This window comes from Silurus aristotelis, assembly GCF_946808225.1.
Source record: "Silurus aristotelis genome assembly, chromosome: 4".
Lineage (NCBI taxonomy): Eukaryota > Metazoa > Chordata > Actinopteri > Siluriformes > Siluridae > Silurus > Silurus aristotelis.
Genome location: NC_139577.1, coordinates 23668581 through 23693698, shown reverse-complemented (window position 1 = coordinate 23693698; position 25118 = coordinate 23668581). Strand labels below are relative to the sequence as shown.

The following is a 25118-nucleotide window of genomic DNA, read 5'->3' as shown; positions in this document are numbered from 1 at the left end:
AGGATCGCCGTCGCGCCACTGGACGTCCGGCTGAGTGTATTTGCCCACAAACAGAGAAGCACAAAGTGTGAAAACCTGCAGAGACGAACAGGCGGACCAGCTCCCTAAACTATTTAACAACAAAAAATCCCACTCGATTAAACTGTAAATCCCTTTTTTTTTTTTTTTTTTTTTTTTTTTACATTTAGAGACAAAGTAATGGAGAGTGTGTTAGAGAAGTGAAGAAAAGAGTGCAGGCAGGGTGGAGTGGGTGGAGAAGAGTGACAGGAGTGATTGGTGATCGAAGAGTATCTGCAAGAGTGAAAGGGAAAGTTTATAGGACTGTGGTGAGACCTGCGATGTAGGACGTTTTGGTGACAAGGTGAGGGAGGCGAGATTGAGATGGTTTGGACATGAGCAAAGGAGGGACATGAGTTATATTAGTAGGAGAATGCTGAGGATGGAGCCACCAGGTAGGAGGAAAAGAGGAAGGCCAAGAAGGAGGTTCATCGATGTGGTGAGGGAAGACATGCAGGTAGTTGGTGTAAAAGAGGCAGATGTAGAGGACAGGGTGGTATGGAGACGGATGATCCGCTGTGGCGACCCCTAATGGGAGCAGCCGAAAGAAGAAGAAGAAGGAGGGACAAAGTATAGTATGTGTATAAACTGCATCGGCCCCAGAGTACATACTACATGCTCGTTTAGGACCGAAATGTAATTATACATGCCCAAAGATCATATTACCGAACAAGTGTTTTGGTGTTGATTACAGAAGAAAGGCAGTAAACTAATGTTTTCTCTATTTCTGCTGGCGCCTCTGGTCAAATAGGATAAAAACCATATGTGTGGATATGTACCATGTGGTATATAATGTGCATAGTATACTGTAGTGCAAGTATATTGTTCTAAGTCAAAGATATGTAAAACCTTTCTGGCGAATTTTCACTAGATCTTCCATTTCAGTCCTTGATAGTTGAACTACCATGTTATATAATGCCATGCTAATATACCAACCAACAAACAAAAGCTTCAATTAAAATAAAAACTTTTTTATTTTCACATAAAGAAGCATCTTATATATTTACATATACATTTGGTTTTATATAACTAATGATCTGTAATTACCCAAACATTGGGACAATTCAAAATATTCTACACGGTAGCTTATTTTTTCACACAAAAGAGTAATAGAAAATCAAATGGCAAGTTTGTGTTATACATATTGCGCTGAAGTTCTGTAAGTGAGTTCTGATCAGTAATAACAGGAGGAGAGAAGTGTGGGGTGAATGATGTCAGGTTGTGACGTGTGCTGATGCACAGACACTGTACGGTTGATTTGCGGGCTGTAGCGCGGAAACGTGACAGCATGCGCGAGGGCGATTCGCTGTCCAGGGAGAGCGTGGTGCTGAAATGGCGACAGCGGTGGTGGCAACACCAGAGGAGCGAGCAATGCCGGAGTGTAATATTCTACCCGGGTATCCTGTACATCACGTTTCAGCTTCATCCTTCTGTTCTGAAACCAGGTTTTCACCTAAAGATTAGCAAAGCGATAGAGAAATAATATCAGAATGGGTTACGCCTGAAAAACCTTAACAATCTAAATATGTAAAGAGTGGTGCAAAAAAATTAAAAAACAATTGCAGTGCCCCATTATCCATTACATTAATGTAAAGTGAAATTGGCTAGAGCTGGATAACCGCTGCCCGGATGTTATTTGCATTTAAGATTATATTTTCATATATTTTCAAAACGACTTCATATTGATCCATTTATACAACTGAGCAGATGATTGTTAAATGCCTCGCTCAAGGGCTCAGTAGTGGCAGTGGGATTTGAACTAACGACCTTTTTCTTTTCCAAAAAATGAACCACTGCTTTGTAATTTTCTTTTGGATGGTAGGTATGGTATGGTATGGTATGGTATGGTATGGTATGGTATGGTATGCTATGGTATGGTATGGTATGGTATGGTATGGTATGGTATGGTATGGTATGCTATGGTATGGTATGGTATGGTACTCAACACACAAATGACACTGACATAAGATTCTGGAACTCATTGTTTAGTTACATTGTTCAGAGATGAGTCAATATGTACAGTTACAAGGTACTGAACATGTACTTCATATTGAACTGGAAACTAGATGCAACTAGGCCTTACCTGGGTTTCTGAAAGATGCAGCTTTTTTGCTATTTTTCTCCTTTGATTTGCACCGAGGTATTTGTGCTTGTGAAAGGTTTTCTCAAGCCGTGTGATTTGATAGGACGTAAATTTTGTTCTGATCCGACGGCTTGCTACCAGTTCTGCCTCACTGTCATCACCCATCTCACTCTCCGAACCGGAAGTGTAACCACAGCTATCTGATACAGAAAAAGAACACTAATGACAAAACCAGAAACACGCATTTTCTTAAACACATATGATCGTATTACTATGCTTACTGGCTGGCGAGGATGGGATCTTGGTGACGTCCTTGACAGTGTCATCAGAACGTAGGCTCCCTGTGTGAGAAGCGTGTGTGGTTTGGAGTGCGAGCGCCGCCGGGCTGTGAACCTGAGCCACCTCTAACAAGGAGCTGCAGTCGGGCTGAGAGCTCTGCGACAGCCATGCCACAGAAAAGTTCTTGGCCATATTGTGGTTCCTCTTGACACAAAGTAGGGCTAAAACAAACGGTTGTATGATGATCCGCAGCAGTGGTCCATGTTGATAGGACTAGGACTATATGTAGGAGGCACTCAATTGTGTTTGCATGTGCAAAGGGATCTCGACGGAACGATAAGTGTTTGATGGGCGTTGTAATGGAAGTTAATAGATGTCGCAATTGCTGGTTTTCACACTTCGGGTATACTTCTTATATCCAGGCGCCAGTGTGTCTGAGCACTGAAGAGCTTATCGACAGTTGGCTCATGTTATCCCAAAAAAACTAAAGACTTAAAAGAGTGAATAATCAGTGATGTTGAGAGCAAATTGATATAATCATTTATATCGAATAAAAAAAAGCCAGTTGTTCAGAAAGCTCGCCTGATTTGGTCATGAACACTGATATATAACGATTTTTTTGTTTGTTTGTTTCTTCGCAAATTTTTATACAATATGCGAAAAATTCGAAGTTACTGTAAAGTAAAATGCAGCCTAGGTGGACCACTTCATAAAATCGTTGTAAGCCTAATCGATTCATTATACCTCGACTTTTAAATAAAAGCATAAAGGGTGCAAACAACAATGGATGGAATGAGCAGTGATTTTTAGCATTCACACAATATCTAATATTAAATAAAAGTGGGGTGAAGAAGTACTACAGTGGTACATCGTTTATATAAGTTCCATACTAGCATATTGCTTCCAGGTAAAAACAGCCTTTGGAGTCTCATATTAGTATGTTTATTTTTTCAGGTAAAAGTAAACAGTAGTTGGTACTTATTTTATACGTTTGTGTCGTTATACCTGGAAAGTGCATGTGGTGCAACTTTAATTCGATTTGAGCGCAAAGCTTTAAATCAGTACTCATTCATAACTAATGTAGATTAAATTATTTTTAATGAGGAATAATGTTGAACCGTCGAACAGGGCAAATTGCAGTTTGGTGCGTTTCATTCTGAGTGTGTAATCTATACACGCTTTTGTATTTATTCATGTTTTTACATTCCTAAAGGTTGCAGTGTCTAATAAATCATCTGCTCCAGGTTATCATTTGCACACAGGCTATTGTATTCATGAAGAGCCCAGTTGTCTGTCTCGGGCTCAGGTTTTAGCCTCATTGTTTTGCTCGATGGTGAAACCCCAAAGCAATGTAAAGGTGAGAGAGTGCCGTTTGATGTCTCCTAACAGGAGAATCTGAATTAGGCTCTGGCGGCTTATAACTTCAATACCCCAGGCCAGCTTCTTAACTGATAACTCTGGAATGTGGAAAACCAGATTTTGATTTCCCTCATTCAAAACACGTTAGTAGATTTTTTTTTTTCCCCAAGAAGACTGTAGGATATATATATATATATATATATATATATATATATATATATATATATATATATATATATATATATATATATATATATATATATATATAATGTGCTACTGATAATGCTTTAAAGTCAGGTACCGCTGCTTACTATTGCAGCTGAATTAAAATAGATTATTTTTCTGTTTTGTGAAATTCTTGATTCACACCAGCGTTTTGATGCAAACCTGGTTTCTCAATTCTTTTAGTTTCTCGACTAAATACAAATTCTTTGTCGTCACTGTAAGGAGGTCAGTTTTTTTTTTTTTTTCACAATCTCGGTTTCCCCCAAAACAACCACGTATATCCACCTCTTTCTATCCATTTAATTACATTAGCGAGTGATCAAATGCTGAATGGTAATCAAGTATCTTCTAGAGATCAGGCCTTGAATAGCACACAGACTCCAGACTTCATGGAGCCAGTCCCTTAGGCTTTTGTCAAGAGTGTAAACTCATCAATGGTCGGCTTAATTAGGACTAATTGTAGGCCATGATCTACTCGTTAGGTCGCTTTTGAAGTGCGGCTGCAGAGACAAACAGAATTAGGTGAGCTGCATATGAAAGCGCAGTGTGGGATCAGCGCGGATTTGCTCTCTCTCTCTCTCTCTCTCTCTCTCTCTCTCTCTCTCTCTCTCTCTCTCTCTCTCACTCACACACACACACACACACACACACACACACACACACACACACAGGTGCTACTTTAAATAAAACCTAAACACGACACTAACCCACATCCTCCCACATCAATAGTTTTCCACAAACTAGTGTGCTCAAATGTTTATACCCCATATTCTAAAAATATATATAATCCCAATTAAATAAGTTAGAAATTGACTTATCATCGTACCTCGCTAGCCTAAGTAAAAAATAAAATTATGTAATGCAAAGAGTCGCTCCAAGTTTGTTATTTATACATTGATCATACTGCAGGAAGTTTCACTAGGTTTTTATTGTGGCATTTTCTCTGGTTTTGGGACTTATAATATATATTGAGGTTAAGGTTAGACTTAGAGCATCGTCACAACTATTTGAAATCATGAAAAAATACAATTCATGGAAAAACTAAAAACATTACCTTTCATTCTGCCCCACACAGAGAGCATAATTAGATATTTCTACAGCAATCACATACGCCTCTGTAGACATTAGTTCATTTAGTTTTACACTATTTAAAACTCCCCCACTGATTCAATCCTACAATATAATGCCAATTATAATAATAGGCCATAGTTTCATCTTTAGTGAAAAGTTAGACTGAATGTTGCATCATGGTACTGCTTTCTAATCAGTGTCATGCTCTTTGAAGTGCTTGGTAAGTTAGATTATCACTGATCATAAAGATCCTCTTTCTAAGTCCTAAAGACCAGAAGCAATATCATCAACTCAAAGCAGCATGATGGCTGCTGATAAGAGCCTGTGCCTGGTCTGACTGACATTCTAATATGTAGTAACAAATACAACGATGAACACTAAATCCTGCACTAAACTATTATATAGAATTAGAAATCCCTGCATGTCTGGTGTGAACTTAGATACCTAAGCCTGTACTCAGTGAACAGTGAAACAATGATGCCACACACACTACAAAAACGTGCTAGGGTCACATTTTGTACCTTAGACTTTGTTACACAATTGAAGCTTAAGATCAGTAACCCTGCAATGTATATACTTTTGTTGTAGATTGTGGTTGATTGTTTATGATGCTTTAGTAGTTGGTATTTGTGCAAAAAAAAAAAACAAGACAACAGACAGACAACCATTCTGAAATCAAATATATTTAATTATTCTCAATAAATAAACTGTATGCCTTAAAACTCTATACACATTTCTTGATAATTCTCTATACAAAACTGTACATAATGTATATTGCACAATTAAACCAATGATAATAAAAAAGAAGTGTCCACCAGTTTGCACTGGGATTTTGTAAAGTCTAGTAATAATGCTGCACGGGGATCATGTGGTGGCTGTGCTGAGGAAGGAGCTGCTGGTGCGGGATGGCGCGGTGATGAACAGGGATAACGTGCGGGTTTGGCACGTGAAGAGCCGCGGGGAAAGACACGCGCTGTCCGGCGTAATGGAACGGGAGCGAAGGAATCGCTGGCATAAGGACGTGGGGTAAAGCAGGGAGCGTGTATTCGGCCCTCAACTCCTGAACCTCACGCTTCAGCTTCATCCTGCGATTCTGAAACCAGGTTCGGACCTGCATCAGAAACAGAAAGAATGTTGTTAAAAGACATGGACTTCAACGAAACATTGGTTTTTTTATTTAGTGAGGAACCAAATTTAGATGCTGAAACTGAAGATTGCGTCTTACCTGAGTTTCGGATAGGTTGAGTTTCTTTGCGGTTTTAACCCTCTCACTCGCATCCAGGTATTTGTGTTTACTGAAGATTTTCTCCAACTTTTCAATTTGGCCCGGAGTGAATTTGGTGCGGATTCTGCGCTGGGCGCCTCCGTCCCTCTCTCCCTCACTTCCGTCTTCAATGGAGAGACATTCAGACGCAGCGGCCTCGCTTTCATAACCAGAAGAGTAACCACTGTTTTCTGAAGCTGAATAAAAACAAAAGCACATCATTGATTTGAACCTCGGAACAGACTGGTTTGAGTAACTCACAGTTCAAACAACGCAATGATACTTACAGCTTGGAGAGGTGCAGTTTCTCTGAGCTGAGTGCGTAAACACAACGCCTTCCTTCTCCTTCTGGTCCTCTGGACTTGTGATCTCTTGAATCCGGCTACATTTCAGTTTGGGCTGAATGTACACTTTGTCGTAAGATGTTGGAGGCCGTGGCTGAACCAGACAAGGCACGTGACGCCTTACTGGAACATGAGAGGCCTCCACTGGTCCTGAATCATCTTTGGAGTCATGATAGCTCTGGGCAAGCCAGTCCACGGAAAAGTTTTTCACCATGTTTCAGCTCGAGGTGGTCCAAGTGTATCCAGCGAAAGTCCCAAGAGTGTTGTGACGGCCTAGAGGGAACCCTGCGTGTATATATACGCCCCCTCGACTCCAGTCATCATTAACATATGCACGTATGTGTTTTAACGCCTGCTCGACTCGCAATTATTAGGGCTAATGGGTCGTTATTGAAGTCTTTACATATCCTGTGATTGTGTGAAAACCTGGCGCCACTGAGTCTGTGAGAACATCTCCGTAGACATCAGATGTCTGCTTGTCCTTTACACTAATCCAACAGCTGGCAGAGAATAAGTCACATAGGAGATTTTTTGATTAAAAATACCCAATATCAATATTAGCCTAGAAATCGAAGTAAATGGTATATACAATTCTACAATGATGCACGACATATAAACTAGGTCATAGCTGAGATTTGTTTGTAAACGCACATTAATGCAAGATATTTATATTGCATTTAATTAAACCGGATTTTTTCAGTTATTTTTTAAGTTACTATCAAACATGCAAATATGCTGATCTGAAAGATTAATGTAAACAATACTTTCACATTCACTATGGGATCCTGTTTTCATTATACCAGACGGGGAAACGCAAGTGGTCTATAAACTTATACTACTTAAAATATTAAACTTTAAATGTTGCTAAAAGCTGGGTGATATCCCTGGATTTCAGAGAACCGGTGTTGAATCCTTAAACCTGATGTGTTCATACCTGACAAAGTCGACTTGAATGAAAGTGTCAATACAAGGAATGAATGGAAATGTATGTAAAGGACAGCCGTGTAACTATCGAATGTTGGTTAATCTCGCAGGCAATCTCGGTTCTGTGTTTCTAGTTTCCATGAGCACACCTTCCTTTTGTGAAGGACACAATGGAAATGACAATAGAGTTCAAATGACTTTGCAGTAACACGTCGCTGGTCCCCTGGAGAGCCGCTGGCGCCGCTGCCGTTTGGACAGAGAACATCAAACGGATTACAGTAGCAGCACAGTCAGAGCTGCTCGAGACCATTTCACATGCAAACTTCCCAAACAATACACTTCTCACTAGTAGCAATGCAGACAAATCCTAAAGCAATTCAAAAACCTCTGCAGTGCTGATCCGGCTTCATAATTATAACAAGATGCAAAAAACAAAACAAAACCCCGCAGATCTCAACACTCTTATTGCAAGTTTATTTATAATTCTATTAATCGCATTTCTTTTTATTAAACACAGACTTCAACACTTAAACATATAAGTAAGATATGGAATGTGAAATGCATTGGCACACAGACGATGTGACTGCCGGGTTAATCCCACTCATCAGGTTATAGCTCACTGTATGTGTTGACTCTCTGAGTAGTTTAATCCTTTTGAGCGCCAAAGCCGCCGCTGGCTAACAATGCGCTCCTAAAGGGACCGTTTAGCTCAAGTGAAGATGATAACAGCATGCTGGTTGCTTCCTTTATCTCAGATCTGTGCTTAGAGAGGTCGAAGCTCTTCGCCTCCCAATTAAGTGTGTTTATCTGAAGCGCTTTGAAGTGGCGACTACAGAGAAGCATCGACCTCCAGGAGCGCCTGTTTCCTCACCTCCGAGTGAGGGGTGACACACACACACACACACACACACACACACACACACACACACACACACACACACACACACACACACACACACACACACACAGGCAACCCGACAAATTGTAGTCGCATTAATAATAATAATTATAATCATAACAATGATAATAATATCCGCCTATGACTTAAAATGCTTAATTACGTTATTGCTTGACATATATAGAAAATACACTACTATCTGTATGCAGAAAAATATAACCATACCAATATAACCAAGTACAAATATATCTCTGTAGCACTAAATGAGAATTTGCCTACTTGTAATAACTCATAATTTTACACCCAAGCACAGCTACCATGCTCTGCCCGAACTGAGCTACTATGTATGAGTGCAGTCCTTACACCATTTTATAAATGAATGGATTTAAGCAATGGCTGTTTCGGACAGATCATTTCTATTCATGGTGCTGCAGTGGTACTGGTAGTATGAAGAATTAGTAAAATTTTTTACTGGAAGTTTTTTTTCTTGTAGATTATAAAGAATTATTTAAGCATTTTGAAAACCTCTATACACTACATCTACAAAATGAAAACCCAGTTTCTTCAAAATGCACTTATAGTAAAAGCTGGAGTCTTTTTGAACGCCCCAGAATACTTTCTTCACGGTATGGAGACTCTGAGATAATTATTGGGTGTGTTGAGTGCAAATCTATTTTCTGAAGTTTGGAGAATATGGTTGGTAAAACTGATGTTTTTTTAGGTAAATGCTGAATTGGTGAAAAGATGGAATATCACTGAATAAACAAACAAACAAACAAAAAAAAAAAACGAATAACAAAAATGGATGCTCTCTTGGGCCACAGACACTACAAAACCTGAGTGATTCTCACAGTTCCCATTCGTCTTATAACCACAGCCTTGTACTAGATTACAAAAGTTTCATTAAAATCCATGTGCATTAACAGTTTCTGCACTGAGTATATTAGACATGCCTAATTTTCTCTGTCTGGGTGCGCCTGTGTCTGAGCTCTCTCCAGATCACTGGAAGGAGGCTTTGACCCTGCGCAGGGTGTCCTGAATGCGACGTGTGTGCCGCTCTGCAGCAGGCTGGTTAAAGTTGGCATCACTGTCAGCAGCAAGTAGTGACACATCACAAGCACCCAGACGGCTGATCCGGGCCTGAAGATATGACTGTAGTTCTAAATCAGGAATGTACGAATACATGTGCTCTTGGGAAGCATGGACCTGACTTGCCACACGTGCTATACTCCTGCAGAGAAAGAGATGGATGAGAGAAAATAAGAGGGTTAAAATCAATTACATTTTATTGTGTAGTACTTAAGACATTGAAACAAAGCAGCTTTTTAGAACATAGAGTGTCGATGGAGATCCCTGTTTTAGACATGCTCAATGAACAAAATAATTGCTTGTGCTGCAAAATGCATGTAAACAATGTTAAATGGGAGTTCATTCGTATAAGCAATGCTGTGCCATGAGAGAATAAGTGCAAAACTTACACCATACACAAACAAGTAAGACTGCAATAACACATAGCAGTCAGTGGGGGCCGGCTCAGCAGACTTTAAGCTGAACTTCCCCTTGGCTTGGGAAAAGTGTGTGCCCTGATTCCATCAGACAGCTCTGGATGTATAACAACCAGCTGTGTGTCTAACTCTCAGTGCAGCCGCTCAGACCCTGGCATCTGCCAACAACACCCAACCCCTCAGGTACCTGGCACAAACCCATCACCCCAAGCAGACCGTCACCACTGATTCACCATCTGGCTGCACACACTCCTCATGCTTGGTGTACACGATCTTGTGAACACTCGCGACGTGCGAAACGAATGGACACAGCGACATGTGCAGTCACCAGCTGTGTCATTACCACTCGCTTTGAATCTCCGTGACCCCTGATACCCACAGATGTCTACCAGTGTATGTGTGTGTTTTATGGTTTAATTTGAGAATATTTTGGGATGTGTGTAAAGACAGTGACAAGTGTAGCGTCAGTGGACGTGCCACTATAACCTGCATCAATCAAGATTGATTTTTGTCACTTGTGTTAATGTTACCGATATAATACAAAAAGGTAAATATATTAATATATACAAAATAAAGAATATTTACATGCCCAGCAAACGTCTGAACTTAGACTGTCTGAAATTTGACCTCAGCAAGTTTTAGCTACAAAGTGCAAATTGCCCGTTTTTCAGCCAGCCAACATTTTTATCGTTGATCATTAAATATCAATCAATTTAAAGTAGAACTTGCTATAGATCCATCTAATAGTTGTTAAATCTTTGTTGCTGACCAAATAATGTCATTTTCTGTTTGAAGAAAGTAAATGTGTCATAATTTTTCAAGTAGTGAAATGAGCAGCCATGTTGACTTGACATCATATGCTGGACCAAGGGTTTGAGAAGAACAGTGTATTTTCTTTTGCTTTTCCTAGTGTTTCACATTATGAGCTTGCAGCACTATTAGACCAGAAAGTCCAGTTTTAGTGATTGCGTATGCAAATTTGTACAAAAACCCAGGTATTATGTATGCATATGATTCAGAATCTCAAAATGAACAGAGTTTCATAAAAAGATGACTGAATATTACTGCAGGAAAGCTCCTCACCTACTGACTGAGCATTTATGTAGAGCATGTTTAAAATGTAAACAAATCCAATGAAAATTCAATGATGCATTCATCTTGCCTATTTAAAGCATCACACCACCTTTAATCGCTGTACAGTTTTAATCCTCCTGGAGGCTCTTAGAGATCTGATCTTAGCACATCTGTCAAGAGCAAACAGAATGTGCAAAGACCTAATTTATACGTTCCCTTTGTATATTTATGTGGCAAATAGGAGTTCTGTTTGCCTGTTCTCAGAGCAGGAAGTGTGGTAGATCAGACTAGTTTCATGTGTCATTAACAATATCAGAAAATAAATCTCATACATTGCAAATGATGTAATTCACAGAATTATTCTTCACAAATCACCTGGAACAAGCCTACTTCTTTCACATGGAGCAGATCCCATTGCACATGCCCATCTGGGATCTTTTTGAATGCATCTCTATTAAACAAATTTATACAACTAAATAATGGCAGAGTTTCTTACCGTAACTTGGGCCACTTGTACGCTTTGTTAATCAGAGTGAAGGCGCCGATTTCCAGCTGTTGTATGTGCATGGCCAGGATGTGTGCATCTGGTAGTGTGGGCTGCTTCCTTCCCCTTTCTCCCTCCATCAGACACAGGCTGTCACTCTTCAGAAACACCTGCAACAGAAACAGTGTGGATCAGTGTTGATGGCTGCAAAAATTTAGCTGGATTTATTTAATCTAGATCTCTGGAAGCGTGCAGGTAATACCGTAATATGCTATTGGTCAAACTTCAACGCTCTCTCTTACCTGAACTGTCCTGATCTCTTCAAGAACATCCGACATCTTTGCTGGCAGCTGCTTCCAGGCCTGGATAATCAAGCAGTTCAAACCAGTAAAATAGTTTTAATTACCAAACTGAATGAAAATTAGGAATAATTCATTATGCAGTAAATTATGCAGTTTAGCAGAGAGTGTGTGTCTACATGTGGGCTTATAATCCAATTTTTTGATTTGAGCAGTAATCAGTTTTTTGATAAGTGAACAGCATTTTACAGTATCTTAAACTGGATTATAGTCAATACTAGATTTGAAAAAATAATACAAATAAAAAACACACCAGGGCTAAGCTAGTAATAAGTTTATTGTGGACAAGAAAAAAAAAAAAAGGAAAATAGCTAGTCTCAATTTTTACATCAAACCGAAGACAGTTAAAAAAAAAAAATTTGCAAGTATGTGGACTCGTTAGCAGCTTCTATCCTCCAGTCAAATGTGCCTCCAAATATTCGACAAGCAAAAATGTGATGGATTACAAATAAACAATGTGGTATAATTATTAAAATGAAAAAACTACTTGTCAAACATATTTGATCTCTAGGTAGCAAATGAAGCAATCTGCCACTTATACTGCCACTAATGCTGATTGTATTTGTTTTCCCATCACAGAATTAATAAATGCATTTAAACAAATTATTTCTGAAATCTGCTTTTTATTGTTTATATTATTTTGTACATGCAAATAGCATGTTTAACATCTGAGTGAAAATAAATTTAAATATATGGAATGTCTGCTTAATTAATTAAAGAACATAGAGATAAGAAAACGTTTAAAAAATGTTTACCGGTAATTGTCGGACAATCACATTCTCCAGACCTCCAAGAATTTGCATGGCTGTAGCGAAGTTTCTTGTCTCATAACAGTGCTTAGCAATAGACAAAAACTTGCCAAGCAAGGCTGCCTGAACCTAAAAGCAGATGAAGCACAGCTGTTTTTGACTGAAAAAATTATTTAGCTTAGTTCACAAAGTAAGATAAACAACAGGGTTGGAATGGAGACTGGATTAGCAAGAAAAAAAAAAAAACACACCACCTCTTTTTGAGCACAGCATCTGGGGCAAATCTTTATGAAGAATGCTATGGTTTAATGCTATGTACTGAAAAAATGGAGGCGATATGATACAATATTATTGCTACACTTACAAATAGAGTAACATTCTTTTCCTGGCACCTCCTTGTTTTTTAGGAAGCTGGGGTATAAAACATGCGTATGCTATTGAATAGTTTTTTATATCTGAACACAGGCGCACAAACTAAGCCTACTAATAGATCATCAGTATTACTGACTTTGTATTACCTTCACTGAGTCTGTGATGACAATCTCAGCTGAGACCCAGTTACTGATGCTTTCTGCATATCTTAAGAGGTGTTGTAGAGGCCCATCATGCCCTGGCTCATCACCCACAAACAAACTACTGCCCTCTAGTGGAGGTGCATTGGATGCTAAACATCTGGCCAAACAATCAAAATATTAGTAATGTATCTTTAACATTTAAATATGTTTTAGAACATAACATTTTTTGGGGGAATGCTGTAAATAAATGTTAATTTACAGATAGATTTGTGAGTCTCATGTGCATGCATTATTTTATTTCTAAACTTATACTTTAAATACATATTTCAATCATTTCATTCATATTTCAAGGTAAGAATTTTTTACAAAAAAAATTGGCTTCCAGATTTTTTACATTTAAAAATGATAAACTATAGTAATGTAAAAGTAATGGCAAATTACAAAGTTAACATACTAAAACGTTACTGACAAGCTCAAAGAAATATGACATATACATTCTGTAATATCTATTCAAATCATGACTAAAATACACCATATGGACAAGTTTGTGGTCCCCTGACCAAACATTTTAGTGCTTTTTGAATATCCCACTGCACATTTAGCCACAAATGTTACACTTAGATGTTGAAGTGTGCTTGTGGAGATTTGTGCATCAACAAGGTAAGTAAATTTAGCTACTGATGCAGGTGAGGAGGCCTGGGGAGCAGTGAGAGTTTCAACTCATCCCAATAGTTTTCAATAGAGTAGTGGTCAGAGTTTTACAGCAGGCCACTGATGTAAGTTATACATTCATGTAGCTCACTTTATGTACAGAGGCACCATCATGTATGGGTCTCCTAGCTTAACTGAAGGGAAAACTTGATGCTACCACATCCAAGAACATCCTATTTACTATTGAGTGCCTTGAACTTTGTACCATTTTGCGGAAGAACAACATTTGGCTAGAAAGGTCCTAATACTTCCGTCCATATAATGTACATGTAAAAAGAAAATTAATTGCCACATGTATGTATGTATGGAAGTGGAGAACTCTGATCTTCAGGTTTAATATTAGAACATAATATAGCCAAAAGTGCATATTGCTCAATTTGGGCTTCATTTGATTTATGATTGGTATAAGCTGCTCTCTCTCTCTCTCTCTCTCTCTCTCTCTCTCTCTCTCTCTCTCTCTCTCTCTCTCTCTCTCTCTCTCTCTCTCTCTCCTCTTTCTCTCTCTCTCTATGTTACTTATGGTGTATTACTGTTGTTAGCTAATATATTAAATAATGCCAGTTAAGGGATTATTAAAGTAAAGCATAAACCAATTGCTAATGTAATATAAGAAATGAACAGCTGCTTATCCAACACAGTCATGCAGCCAAAACGGGAAGGCTTAAATCAGGATTTCTATGTCACACTTCACTCCATAGCCACATGTCACTGCTGGCTCTTATCCAGCATTCACACATTCCTCCACATACAGAAGGAGTGCCAGTAACAGCTTATGTAGCAGTATTGGCCTTTTTTTCTTAGCCTTATTGCTCTAATCATGAAGCCAGTATGGCTTATTGTGTTTTATGTTCCTTGTTACACTATAGATCCTTAAATGTGACACTACTGAGTTTGAAAAGGTACAAATAAGGTTCAATATACAAAAGAGGTCTAGGCATGTTAATGACAGATGGATTCTGTTTATCCACCTGAGGAAAACTGCTGTTCTGAGACATATTTCAGTTTGCTACTGTAGCCAAAGCAATTATCTTTACTGACCAACATTCTGTCCAACAATCAGGTTAGAAAATCAAAACACAATCATTGAATAAATTTTTTTAAAGCTGGAAACTCGGACAGATTCCTAGTAATATAATAAAGACAGTAAAGGTATAACAATAATTGTTTTGGCTAGAGTAGCAAACTGAAATATGTCTCAGAACAGGAGTTTCGTCAGGGTGCTACATTCACAGAACTGGTGAAATCAAAAGAGTATTTTATGAAGCAGTTTACAGAGCACATGGGGCTCTTTGCTTTGGAAGATTCCACAATAAAAACTTATGTGGCAAATGCAGGCTGTGCAGACTCACTTGGAGATTCTGACAGCCTTTTCCTTCACTCCCTGTGCTCTGGAGTTGAGAAAATGCACGGGGTGACAACCTTGGAAGATTTCCTAAATTAGAGACAAAACAGATTGAGGGATCGAGGCACATATGCTGTTCAGTCAAAACAAACTTAATAAAACAATGAAACAATAAAGACATTGTGGGAAAGAGAGCCTATCTCCCTCTAGTGGTTAAGTTTAGAAGAGTGTAACATCAATAAACGGGAAAGGCCGCAAACCAGTGTTTTTATGTCCAAAACTACAGTGGAGAACATCTGGAGCATCTGCAGTGTCTAAATTATGTAGAAAATACCAAATACCCATACTTTTCTTTAAAGCCAAAATACAGTAACTGAACCAACAAAGAAAGAAAGGAATATGACTCCCAAGTAAATATCCAAATGTTGTGAGTATGACAGTTTAACAAAAAGTCTAAATTTTTTTCCGCATTTTGTAAAAAGAAAAGGGAAAAGTGGGAGAGAGCACTGATCTACATTATGCTTAATTCTTAATTCTTATTTCAGATGATTTCTTAGTAGAATGACCACCATTGTCAGAGAACAGACACATATAAATGCAAAAAATGCTTTAAAAAAGAAATGACTAAAATTCTATATAATTGTTTTAATAAAAGGGAAGTAATTAAAAAGTTTATAAACGTGTACAGTTATGCATCACTGCATATCCAAACATATGAGCTGCCCCACATCCTTATATCTCTAGTGCTATTTTTTATCAATTCCAGAAAAAATGTGACAGGAAAAATAAATAAAAAAACAAACCAAACAAAAAAGAACATAATCATGATGGTGCACAATGATGTCATTTTAATTATCCATCATGAAAAAATTTCCAAAAAAGAATTGTGTTTTACTTATGTTCCTGTTCTGTCCTTTTAATTAGATACACTGAAATTAGTGATAACAAAACAGCATAGTGTAAGCAGTCTAAATGTAAATGGTAGATACTGTAGAATTGCATATAAATTGTTGCCAGCATTGGCTAATATACTATTATTTCCTGTTGGACTCATGTTAAACTGTAATTTACAGTTTTCTGCTACCAAATGCTTCGTTAGTTTTGTGCAGAACTGATAAAACCCTCTAAGGCAGCCCAAAGCAACAGTGAAAGACCAAAGCCAAGTGAGTGAAAAAGAAGAGAGCTCCTTGCTCTCTTGGTACCTGTTGGAGCAGTGTGAGCTGTTGTGCTGTATTCAGGGGAGTGTGCTCTGTATGACTAAATGCCACTCTCTCCTCATGCCTCAAAGACACATTGGTTAGCTGACTCAGCAGGGAACTGTAGCAGGGTCGGGGCAGTGCTGATGCGATTGAATACACCTTCTCCTTTGGTTGGGGCTCCACCACACGGGATACACGCCACTGAAAACTCTGTGTGTAAAACAAGTGCACGAGTGCTAATAAATGTATTAATAATTAAGAATAACAGGCTTTACGGATCTGGCGCTACTAATAGAAAGAATAATAGAATATATAAAAACAATGAGTTGACAAAAGCAAAGAGGAATCACATATTATTCCTGTACAAAATTAATAATTCCATTTACTATGACAGCATTGTTTACGTGTTGAAATTTGAATAAATAAATAAATAAATAAATAAATAAATAAATAAATAAATAAATAAATAAATCCATCCTGCTGACCTTCTTTGCTGGATCATCAACAGAATATTTCCTGCCAAAGGACTGAAATGATTGGACATCAAAATCCTCCAAACCGCTGGTTGGACTCTCACCCTGAATTGACACCCCAAAGCCCCGCCTTTTTTTCGGACTGTTTTGTAGCATTGTGAGAAGACTTTCTCCACGACTGTCTACTGGAGCTACCTGGAGCAACAACACAACAGCAAATCGCATTGGTAATTTTCAAACAATGTGTTAATATTAGGCTACGGACAAAAGAGTCCATGAAAGCTTGCTGTGATTCAACATTAAAATATAAGTGATACAGCCCTGAAATACCTCCGATGTGAGGAAGTTGTCAAGGGTTCGTTGCACGTGGGAGTTGGAGGTAAAATCCACTGATCGGCTGTCTTCTATCCAGCACTCTAACAGGTCCAGAGTGCGATGGTACACCTTAGCGTCACTAGCGACGTCTTTGTTTGATCTTTATGCATATTTTATAACACAACAGGATAGTGAATGTTAGTAATTACCTATTAAATAACAGCTCTCAAAATAAATGTACTGGTATGCTATGATGCTTACACTACAGAGCTGATAAATTTGTCCATTAGAAACTGAAGGAATTCCTCGGGAGTACAGAAATAGCGGTAGGTATAAAGGAAATGCTGGATGTATCCTTCCATAAGAGCATTTCTGTCAGTGAAGAAAGAAAACGTGTTATTTATGACTTGGTACCAAACACAGCATTTGACTAAAGGTTGTATACTATCATTTTAATCCTCTGACAAGGAAAACCAAAAAGAATTAAAGAAGAATTTCATTTGGAATTACTCAGGACAATTTCCTCAACCTCTTCAAGGGACATCAAATTAGTATACCACTTCTTACTTTTTAATGGGTTATGCTGTATATACAGTAGTCTATAGAATTAGCTTTAGCTCAATCAACAGACCAACATTTTAGCTTATTAAATATATAGCACTGACTGTACATTTAGCTGTTTTAAGAAGGTAAAATCTTCTTCTTCTTCTTCTTCTTCTTCTTCTTCTTCTTCTTTCGGCTTCTCTCATTAGGGGTCGCCACAGAGGATCATTCATCTCCATACCTCCTGTCCTCTACATCTGCCTTTTTTAAACCAACAACCTGCATGTCTTCCCTTACCACATCCAAAAACCTCCTTCTTGGCCTTCCTCTTTTGCTCCTTTCTTTCCTTGGCTTTTGCCACGTCCCTCTTTACATGCTGCCGCATCACCTTGTACTCCTGCATACTTTTCTCATCACTTTGTCAATCCCAATTCTGTTTTGCCAACCTCTTTCTCCTTATGCTCTCCTGCACTTCCTCATTCCACCAACACGTCTCTTTGTCTTCCTTTCTATTTCCAGCAGTCATGCCAGGTACCTTTCTAGCTGCCTCTCTTATCACTTCTGCAGTAGTTGCTCAATCATCCAGCACCTCTTCACCACAACCGAGCCCCTGTCTGACCTCTTCCCTGATTCTCACACTACAGTTTTTCTCCTTCAGTTTCCACATTTTTTTTCTTAATTTGGTCCTCACTCCCCTACTCGTATTCTTTACCTCCAAAACCATCCTACAGACCACCATCTGATGCTGTCTAGCTACACTGTCCCCTGCCAACACCTTACAGTCTCCAATCTCCTTCAGGAACATAGTCCACCTCTGTGCACCTTCCTCCACTCTTATACATCACCCTATGTTTCTTCTTCTTCTTAAAATAAGTATTTACCACTGCTATTTCCATCCTTTTAGCAAAATCTACCTAATCTATCTAAATCTATCTAATCTCTGTTCCCTTCACCTTCTTGTTTATTAAAGTCTGCCCCAATCACCAATCTTTTATTTCTAGATACACCTTCTACCATTTAAACTCATAAGCAGGTAAATTCATATGACCAAGACGCACATAGAGGCATCTGTGTTTTCCCCCCACATTTTGTAGCTTGAAAGCACACGAAAGGATGAAAACAATTCTGCCATTTCTGTCTTCCTACTTCCAAGGTTAGTCAAATGATGATTTATTCCTGTTGTACTATAGTCAAATACATTTTAAATATGCATAGTATGTTGGAAAATATGTATAGTGAAATACTTATTGCTAGAGTCAGTTAAATTGGTTATGTGTACACATACCATCTTAAACAAATGGTCCACACATGTATGTTAAACATTTGACTATTATACCCATGTGCTTGTTCAGCAATCTAGTCCAGATTTTAAGACGGCTTTCTACTAGATTTTGTGGGAATTTGGTTAACAACAACATTGAGGTTCACGTAAGAAGATTATATACACAGCCAGCATTGCAATTCCTCCCAAAAGTTAAGTAGGGTTGAGGTCAGGGATCTGTGCAGGCTTCTTCCATGTTTTCCTGGCCAACCTTGGCAACCAATGTCTTTATGGACCTTTGTTTGTGCTCAGGGACATGGTCAGGTTCAGGGACAGGTTCGCTTAATCTAAAGCATTCAAACACATTCTATACAATTGTGCGCTTACAACTTCACAGCAGGAGTTTGCAAAATTAGTGATGGTCAGGTGTCCAAATGCTTTTAGTCATATTGTGTACAACAACAAAATAAATACAATATAAATAAACTGGTTTTTGGTGCACACAAGACAAAGTTTTGCATTGTGCAAAAGTAAGGCGAAAAGTGATAAACTGAAAAGGTACAATATATACGGAAAATAAAACTAAAATTACACAGGGACATTAAGAACAGGAATTCAATGACTTACAGGCTATTTATTTTTATTTTTTATTTTTATATATATTTTTGAACCTGAACCTTCAAAACTATAAATTCTTCTGATATCAATAAAATGTTATGAGCATTTGTCAAACACTGTTTAATTGATGCCCTTTATAACTACGTCTGCTGTCTGTGATGCGTTCGGCTGTTCACTGCTTTCTCAATAGCCTTATGGTTGTGGGCATAGCAACTGCCACCTTATATAGTGATGCAACCAGTCATGATGCTCTCTATGGTATAGTGGTAGAAGTTAGTGAGGATGTTAAGGAACTCCAAACTTCTTGAGCTGCCACAGGAAATTGGGTCTCTCTGACAGGCAGACCTAATCATAGTCTCAGTGTGATGTGTACAGAGAGAAACTTGAAGTTACTGACTCCTTCGATGACAACTCTGTTGATGTGCGTGGGGGTGTCTACTTCACCCAGCAACTCCCTTTGGTCCACTATCAGTGTACAGTGCACCATTAGGGGACAGAGGACTGAACCAATGTAATGTTATGAGAGACCGTATCGGGGAAATCTTATTTATATAAACACAAAGAAAGTATATAGTAGAACACATACGGTATTTAGCAGGCAATATTTTATCATAGCATAGTATCAGAATATATCAATACAGCTTCCCGTCCACAATAACAAGCTCCATCCCTTTTATTTTTATTTTTTTTTACTATTAAAAACTGCCTGAACATCCAGGTCTAATTGACCCGTTTTGTTTCAATAGTTCAGATAATAATACAGATAACAGAGACACAATTCTATCGTTAATGAGCACGTTTGTCAAAGAAATGACCATAATCAATATTTTTGCCTGGAGTCTTTTATGATCACCAGATGATAAAAAGATACTATAAACTATAAATATAACAAATGCTTCTTTAAAACATGATAACACAAAGTGATATAGACAGTTTAATAAAAAAAAATATGAATAACTGTATACAAAAAAGGGAACATAAAGTGTAATATATTACAAATACAAGAACTATTTGAATGAGGCAACTAACTCAATAATTTTGTACCCTACCTGGAATATAAATAAGCCATCAGGCCTTTGGGTGTTCCTGACAGTAGGGGACAGCAACCTCTCGTTCTGCGCTGCTCACACACCAGGCTCAATATAGCTGGATCTTCACAAGCTCGGAGGTCTACTGTAGAAGATCCAGATGAAGCCAGAGAGGGCAGTAGAGAGAGAGGCAAACCCCACTGATCTACATACAACACCTGACAAGCAAAAAGACATCAATCTTTAGAATGGTAAATGCCTGGGCCGGACTCTACTACATTAACTGGGGGCACACATCCATAAATAAAGTTAAGTGGATGTAGGGTTTTAATTATTTCCCGTTATACACATGATGAAATTGCTGAACGTGCTGAAGAATGCATTTCAAAATGTACTGGTGAAATAAAGGCATGGTAACATCCTGACTTAAATGCCTTAGTACCTCATTTGTCAGCAATATGTATTTATTCTTGAAAATGAAATATGACTATGCTTTTTATCAGAAAGTTACAGACAAACAAATTTGCAATAGAATTGGTGGTTCTAAGATGGATCACATTTTGGAGTATGGTTAAGTTGTAAAACAGAGTAAAAGCTAATATTTTACATAATTCATGTCACATAAGTTATAGCTCTTTCAAAAACAAACAAAAAATAGTTACAATTATATTTAGACATGTAAATTACAGGGGTTTCCTAAGATTGTACCCATGTAAAATGTTTATAACACAATATACTGTTAGCACAATACTGTTGAATCTGATTGGTTTGAATGTTTTAGTAAAAAAAAGAAAGTTCAAAGTTTCAGCTGTGATTCAAATCATGAGTTTATATAATTATGCTTGTTTTAACACTAATAATTTCTATAGTAAAACTTATTTTAAGGGATTTAATCTAGAGCTAATAATAAACATAATTTTCTGTCCAATTAACATCAATAAAGAGAAAAATTATTGCTAAAAGAATAAATGTAAGTAAGTGCTACAATGTGTTAATAGGAAATAACATTCTGCGAGTGAATGTGGTAAAAAAGGACATAAAACATTTTGGAACTTAGAAAATTTTTTTTGGGGGAAGTTAATGACCCTGCTAAAGCAGAACTTTATATCCAAAGTTTACAATTTCATTTCTTTCAGTGTTGTGAAATATCCTAAAGAACCAATTTTCTTTTCTTTAAGATATTTGGTTTTATATGACATATAAGGCTTCCCGTGGGCTCACCACCTGCAGGAGGGACCGTAAGGGACGGTGCTGTGAGGATTGGGCAGCAGTCGAAGGCCTGCTTAGACTGCTGCCCCCGCGACCCGAATTACGGATAAGCGGGAGAAAATGAATGAATGACATATAAGAAATATAAAGTGGCATCTGATCGTCCTCTTCTAACAGGCTTTTTGGCATCATTGTGTTTTTCAAAAGTGTATCTTTGAATATTTGATCTATTCTTGATTATTAACTAAATCTGTAAAAACCCACCTGAAGATATTGCCTTACAGAGTCAAGAAACTCTACTTTAGTTCTAAGTTCATCAAACTGGGCCCTTAGTTTTGAAAGCATCACTTTTGCTTCAGAACCTGCAAAAAAAAAAAAAAAAAAAGGACATACATACACACATATGCGTCATGTACAAAATAGATAATCATATACATTGTTGAATTTTTTTTCTTTGTACTTGCCGAACCTTTATTTTTCCTCTCTTGCTGAATTAGCTTGTGATAAAAATTCCTGGTCTTCTTTAAATTTCTGCTCTCAATCATAAGCTGTTGCTGAAGTTCCTGCAGGAAACAACACATCAAAGATAGCAGTTTGGTCCATAAGGTCAAGCAGAGCTCTGAAAAAACAGTCAGAGTACAGAGCTGGATAAGAAAAAACAATGCTGGCATTAAAAAGATCCACAGTGGTCCCAAAAAAACAGGACAAGAAGCATGACGTGTTTGCAGGTACTGGTATTTTACTAGGTCGGGAGTTCTGATTCAGTGTTTTATGCTTTGGTGTGTCTGCATCCTTCACTATGGTAACATCATTGATGGTTAGTTCTTTGAAGCAGGGGGTGTGTGTGGAGCTCAGTTGTAGCTTCTGTCCTCCCGTAGAGTTCTTACTGTCTGACTGGTGGGCCATTCAAAGCTCTTTTCATACTAATCAAAGCTCTCAGCTCTTTTAGTAACGGCACACAAATGATATCATGTATATCACAGAAATACTTGCATGTCCACAGTAAAGCTGTGTGAAAGTTCCTGGAAAATTTGATTTGCAATATTAGCACTTAAAAAATAAATAATAAATAATTGAGCTAACATACTGTGGCCTTAGTATTACAAGAATAATATATGAAGGGCAAGAATCTATAATACTAAGGTCATAACGTGCAAAGGAAGCAAATCATTTTTATTTGAGCGAACTATTTTTCTTTTTTTATTAAATAAAACATACCTGGTAAAATTCTTGGTTTAAGAATGGTGGTTCCTTTTAGTACAGTTAGCATTAAGCAAACATTGGAAATAAAGATTAGCGCACATTTAGGACAGAGGATATAGCCAGCAAGCAAATTCTTCACAAAAACACAAATGGACAGCTGTAACTCCTACCTGTGATTTATCTTCAAGGCTTGGTGAGACAGTATGGCTGCCCAGTTTGTAAGCATACTCCACCACTTCTTGGCTGAAGAAGTCTTCTCCGTACAGAGCCAAGGCCCATGTGGGCCGGGACAAAGGGCCCTGAAAGCCTGAGTGGGAGGACACTGTCCTGTTTGAGGTCACTGAGTCAGAATCGTCCATTTCTGCATCTGAGCAGTCCAGGGAAAGCTGGGTCTCTATACTCTCCCCCAGTTCAGAATGCTGGCACAAAGACTCATCACTACACACAAACGCTTCAGCTCCATCTACTGGGGAGCTGCTGCTTTGAATGTCCATACCGAGTCCACTCAACACTAGGAACACAGAGTTCCTGGATTAGTATGCATGAGAGTATAGAAACAACTGGAAGCATGCACATTTTAAAGTGAGAAATAAAACATGCCAGGGTGGTATGATGTCCTAAAACATAGTTTTCAAACATGTATGTGTTTTGCTACACTTATATCACTTCAGTTATCTTATTATCTCCCTGATACAACTAATGAAAACATAAATGCTAGTGTGTTTATGAAAACATGACCGAAAAATAAAAGGGGGTGGAGAAAAAAAGAGAAGGAAAGTTTCTAAATGTTTCCAAAGCAACTTTTATTAACACAGAAGTATTGAGGCTACTCTGTGTGTGTCTGTCAGTGGTGAAAACATTTCACCCATTATTAGTTCCTCCAACAGAACATTGCTGCATTCATAGCTTCAACTCTACAGTCCAAATTACAAAAATGTAAATACATCCTCTCTACAAAAAAAATAAAAATACAAAAAAAAACTCTTCAGTTGACCTATAGAAACTTTAAGTCCTGGCCACACCTACCTGTGCTGTCATGACGATGTTTTGTAAACGTGACTGGTTGAGTCTCTTTCTGCATGTTCCTGATCTCATTAGCTGTATTTCTATTTCCTTCTTCTGTTCTTATGGATTCTTGTTTGTCTTTAGTCTCTCCTTGGGTTTGTTGCCTAGTTGCTTTCTGTTCTCTCCCTTCTGGAGCATGGCACTTGTTTGCGTTGTGGTCAAGCTGACCATGCGCACTGTTCCCTCCCTCCTCCCCCTCACTCCTCTTGGCATCCGAGAGGGATGTCAGTGCTCCTTCCTCCAGCTCTGATGCAGGATCTTCAACACATGCTCTGATTAAAAGAAAAACAAGTAACCAGAGAGTAAAATGAAACAACAGTTCTAGTTTCTTTCCCCATCTCCTGCAGGCCATATGTCCCAGACCAGTCATGGAAGTCAAAATCCACACCAAATTTAAGCAGGCTGATATAACCATTCAACTCCTCATAACAGATACAAAGTTCTGTACTTATATTTAAAACAATTAAATGTTTTTGCAATAATTTTTACTGAAGCAGAATAGTCTCTAGAAATCTTGCTTCAAGGCTAGCATCAGTTATTTTACCAGATCTACTACTTAACGGACTGTAATAAAGAAAGTTAAATCAAGCAAAACTGGCATTCCATAACTATAAGTTCCTGGCCATGCACACCAGATCATTAGAATCAGACATCCAGTTCTGAAAAAAAAAACTCAATCCACTGCCATACATGTTCCTTTCTATAAAGAAAACCTCAGTCCTATTATTTAGTTCCCTTATAAGCAGCCCAGGATCAACAGTGGCAAGGAAAATCTGTGATAGCAGAAGGAACAAAGCCTGGAAGAAACCGGGCTCTTCTGGTCAGCAATGGGTAGTTATATAGTAAATACAGTACATCTAACTTGTTTAAACATATAAAATAAGGTCATTGTTAATAATGTAAAGATGTTAAACATAGGTAAAGTAGACAGCAATGGAAAAGGTTTACTTGACAAATATGC

The 25118-nt window shown here is 38.1% G+C and overlaps 3 protein-coding genes and 1 long non-coding RNA gene across 4 annotated transcripts in view; all 4 read right to left on the bottom strand.

Moving 5' to 3' along the window:
* Window positions 1-1068: 1068 nt before the first annotated feature.
* vent (ventral expressed homeobox) lies at window positions 1069-2704 on the bottom strand. Its single transcript, XM_083540367.1, has 3 exons — window positions 2422-2704; window positions 2141-2340; window positions 1069-1510 (listed from the first exon to the last, which is right to left on the bottom strand). The coding sequence occupies exons 1-3, from the start codon at window positions 2609-2611 to the stop codon at window positions 1232-1234; spliced, it is 669 nt and encodes a 222-aa protein (XP_083396493.1). The 5' UTR covers window positions 2612-2704; the 3' UTR covers window positions 1069-1231.
* A 3037-nt stretch (window positions 2705-5741) lies between these two features.
* Window positions 5742-7956, bottom strand: vox (ventral homeobox). The gene is made up of 3 exons (XM_083538468.1): window positions 6626-7956; window positions 6300-6535; window positions 5742-6185 (listed from the first exon to the last, which is right to left on the bottom strand). Exons 1-3 carry the CDS (start codon window positions 6894-6896, stop codon window positions 5916-5918), a joined length of 777 nt encoding a protein of 258 aa, XP_083394594.1. The 5' UTR covers window positions 6897-7956; the 3' UTR covers window positions 5742-5915.
* A 103-nt stretch (window positions 7957-8059) lies between these two features.
* The window catches only part of kndc1 (kinase non-catalytic C-lobe domain containing 1), a 40771-nt gene continuing 23712 nt past the window's right edge, over window positions 8060-25118 (bottom strand). The window contains exons 16-30 of the mRNA XM_083538281.1: window positions 24119-24429; window positions 23263-23603; window positions 22359-22452; window positions 22154-22251; window positions 20702-20898; window positions 17492-17602; window positions 17246-17390; window positions 16928-17110; window positions 16446-16652; window positions 15251-15333; window positions 13194-13347; window positions 12682-12804; window positions 11870-11929; window positions 11580-11737; window positions 8060-9735 (exon numbers count right to left, since the gene is read on the bottom strand). Of these exons, the coding sequence (XP_083394407.1) occupies window positions 9504-9735; window positions 11580-11737; window positions 11870-11929; window positions 12682-12804; window positions 13194-13347; window positions 15251-15333; window positions 16446-16652; window positions 16928-17110; window positions 17246-17390; window positions 17492-17602; window positions 20702-20898; window positions 22154-22251; window positions 22359-22452; window positions 23263-23603; window positions 24119-24429 (2497 nt within the window). The 3' untranslated portion in view covers window positions 8060-9503. The remainder of the gene's footprint in view (window positions 9736-11579; window positions 11738-11869; window positions 11930-12681; window positions 12805-13193; window positions 13348-15250; window positions 15334-16445; window positions 16653-16927; window positions 17111-17245; window positions 17391-17491; window positions 17603-20701; window positions 20899-22153; window positions 22252-22358; window positions 22453-23262; window positions 23604-24118; window positions 24430-25118) is intronic.
* Window positions 17809-18675, bottom strand: LOC310724442. The gene is made up of 2 exons (XR_014533062.1): window positions 18220-18675; window positions 17809-18170 (listed from the first exon to the last, which is right to left on the bottom strand). It is a non-coding gene; the product is annotated as an uncharacterized lncRNA (long non-coding RNA).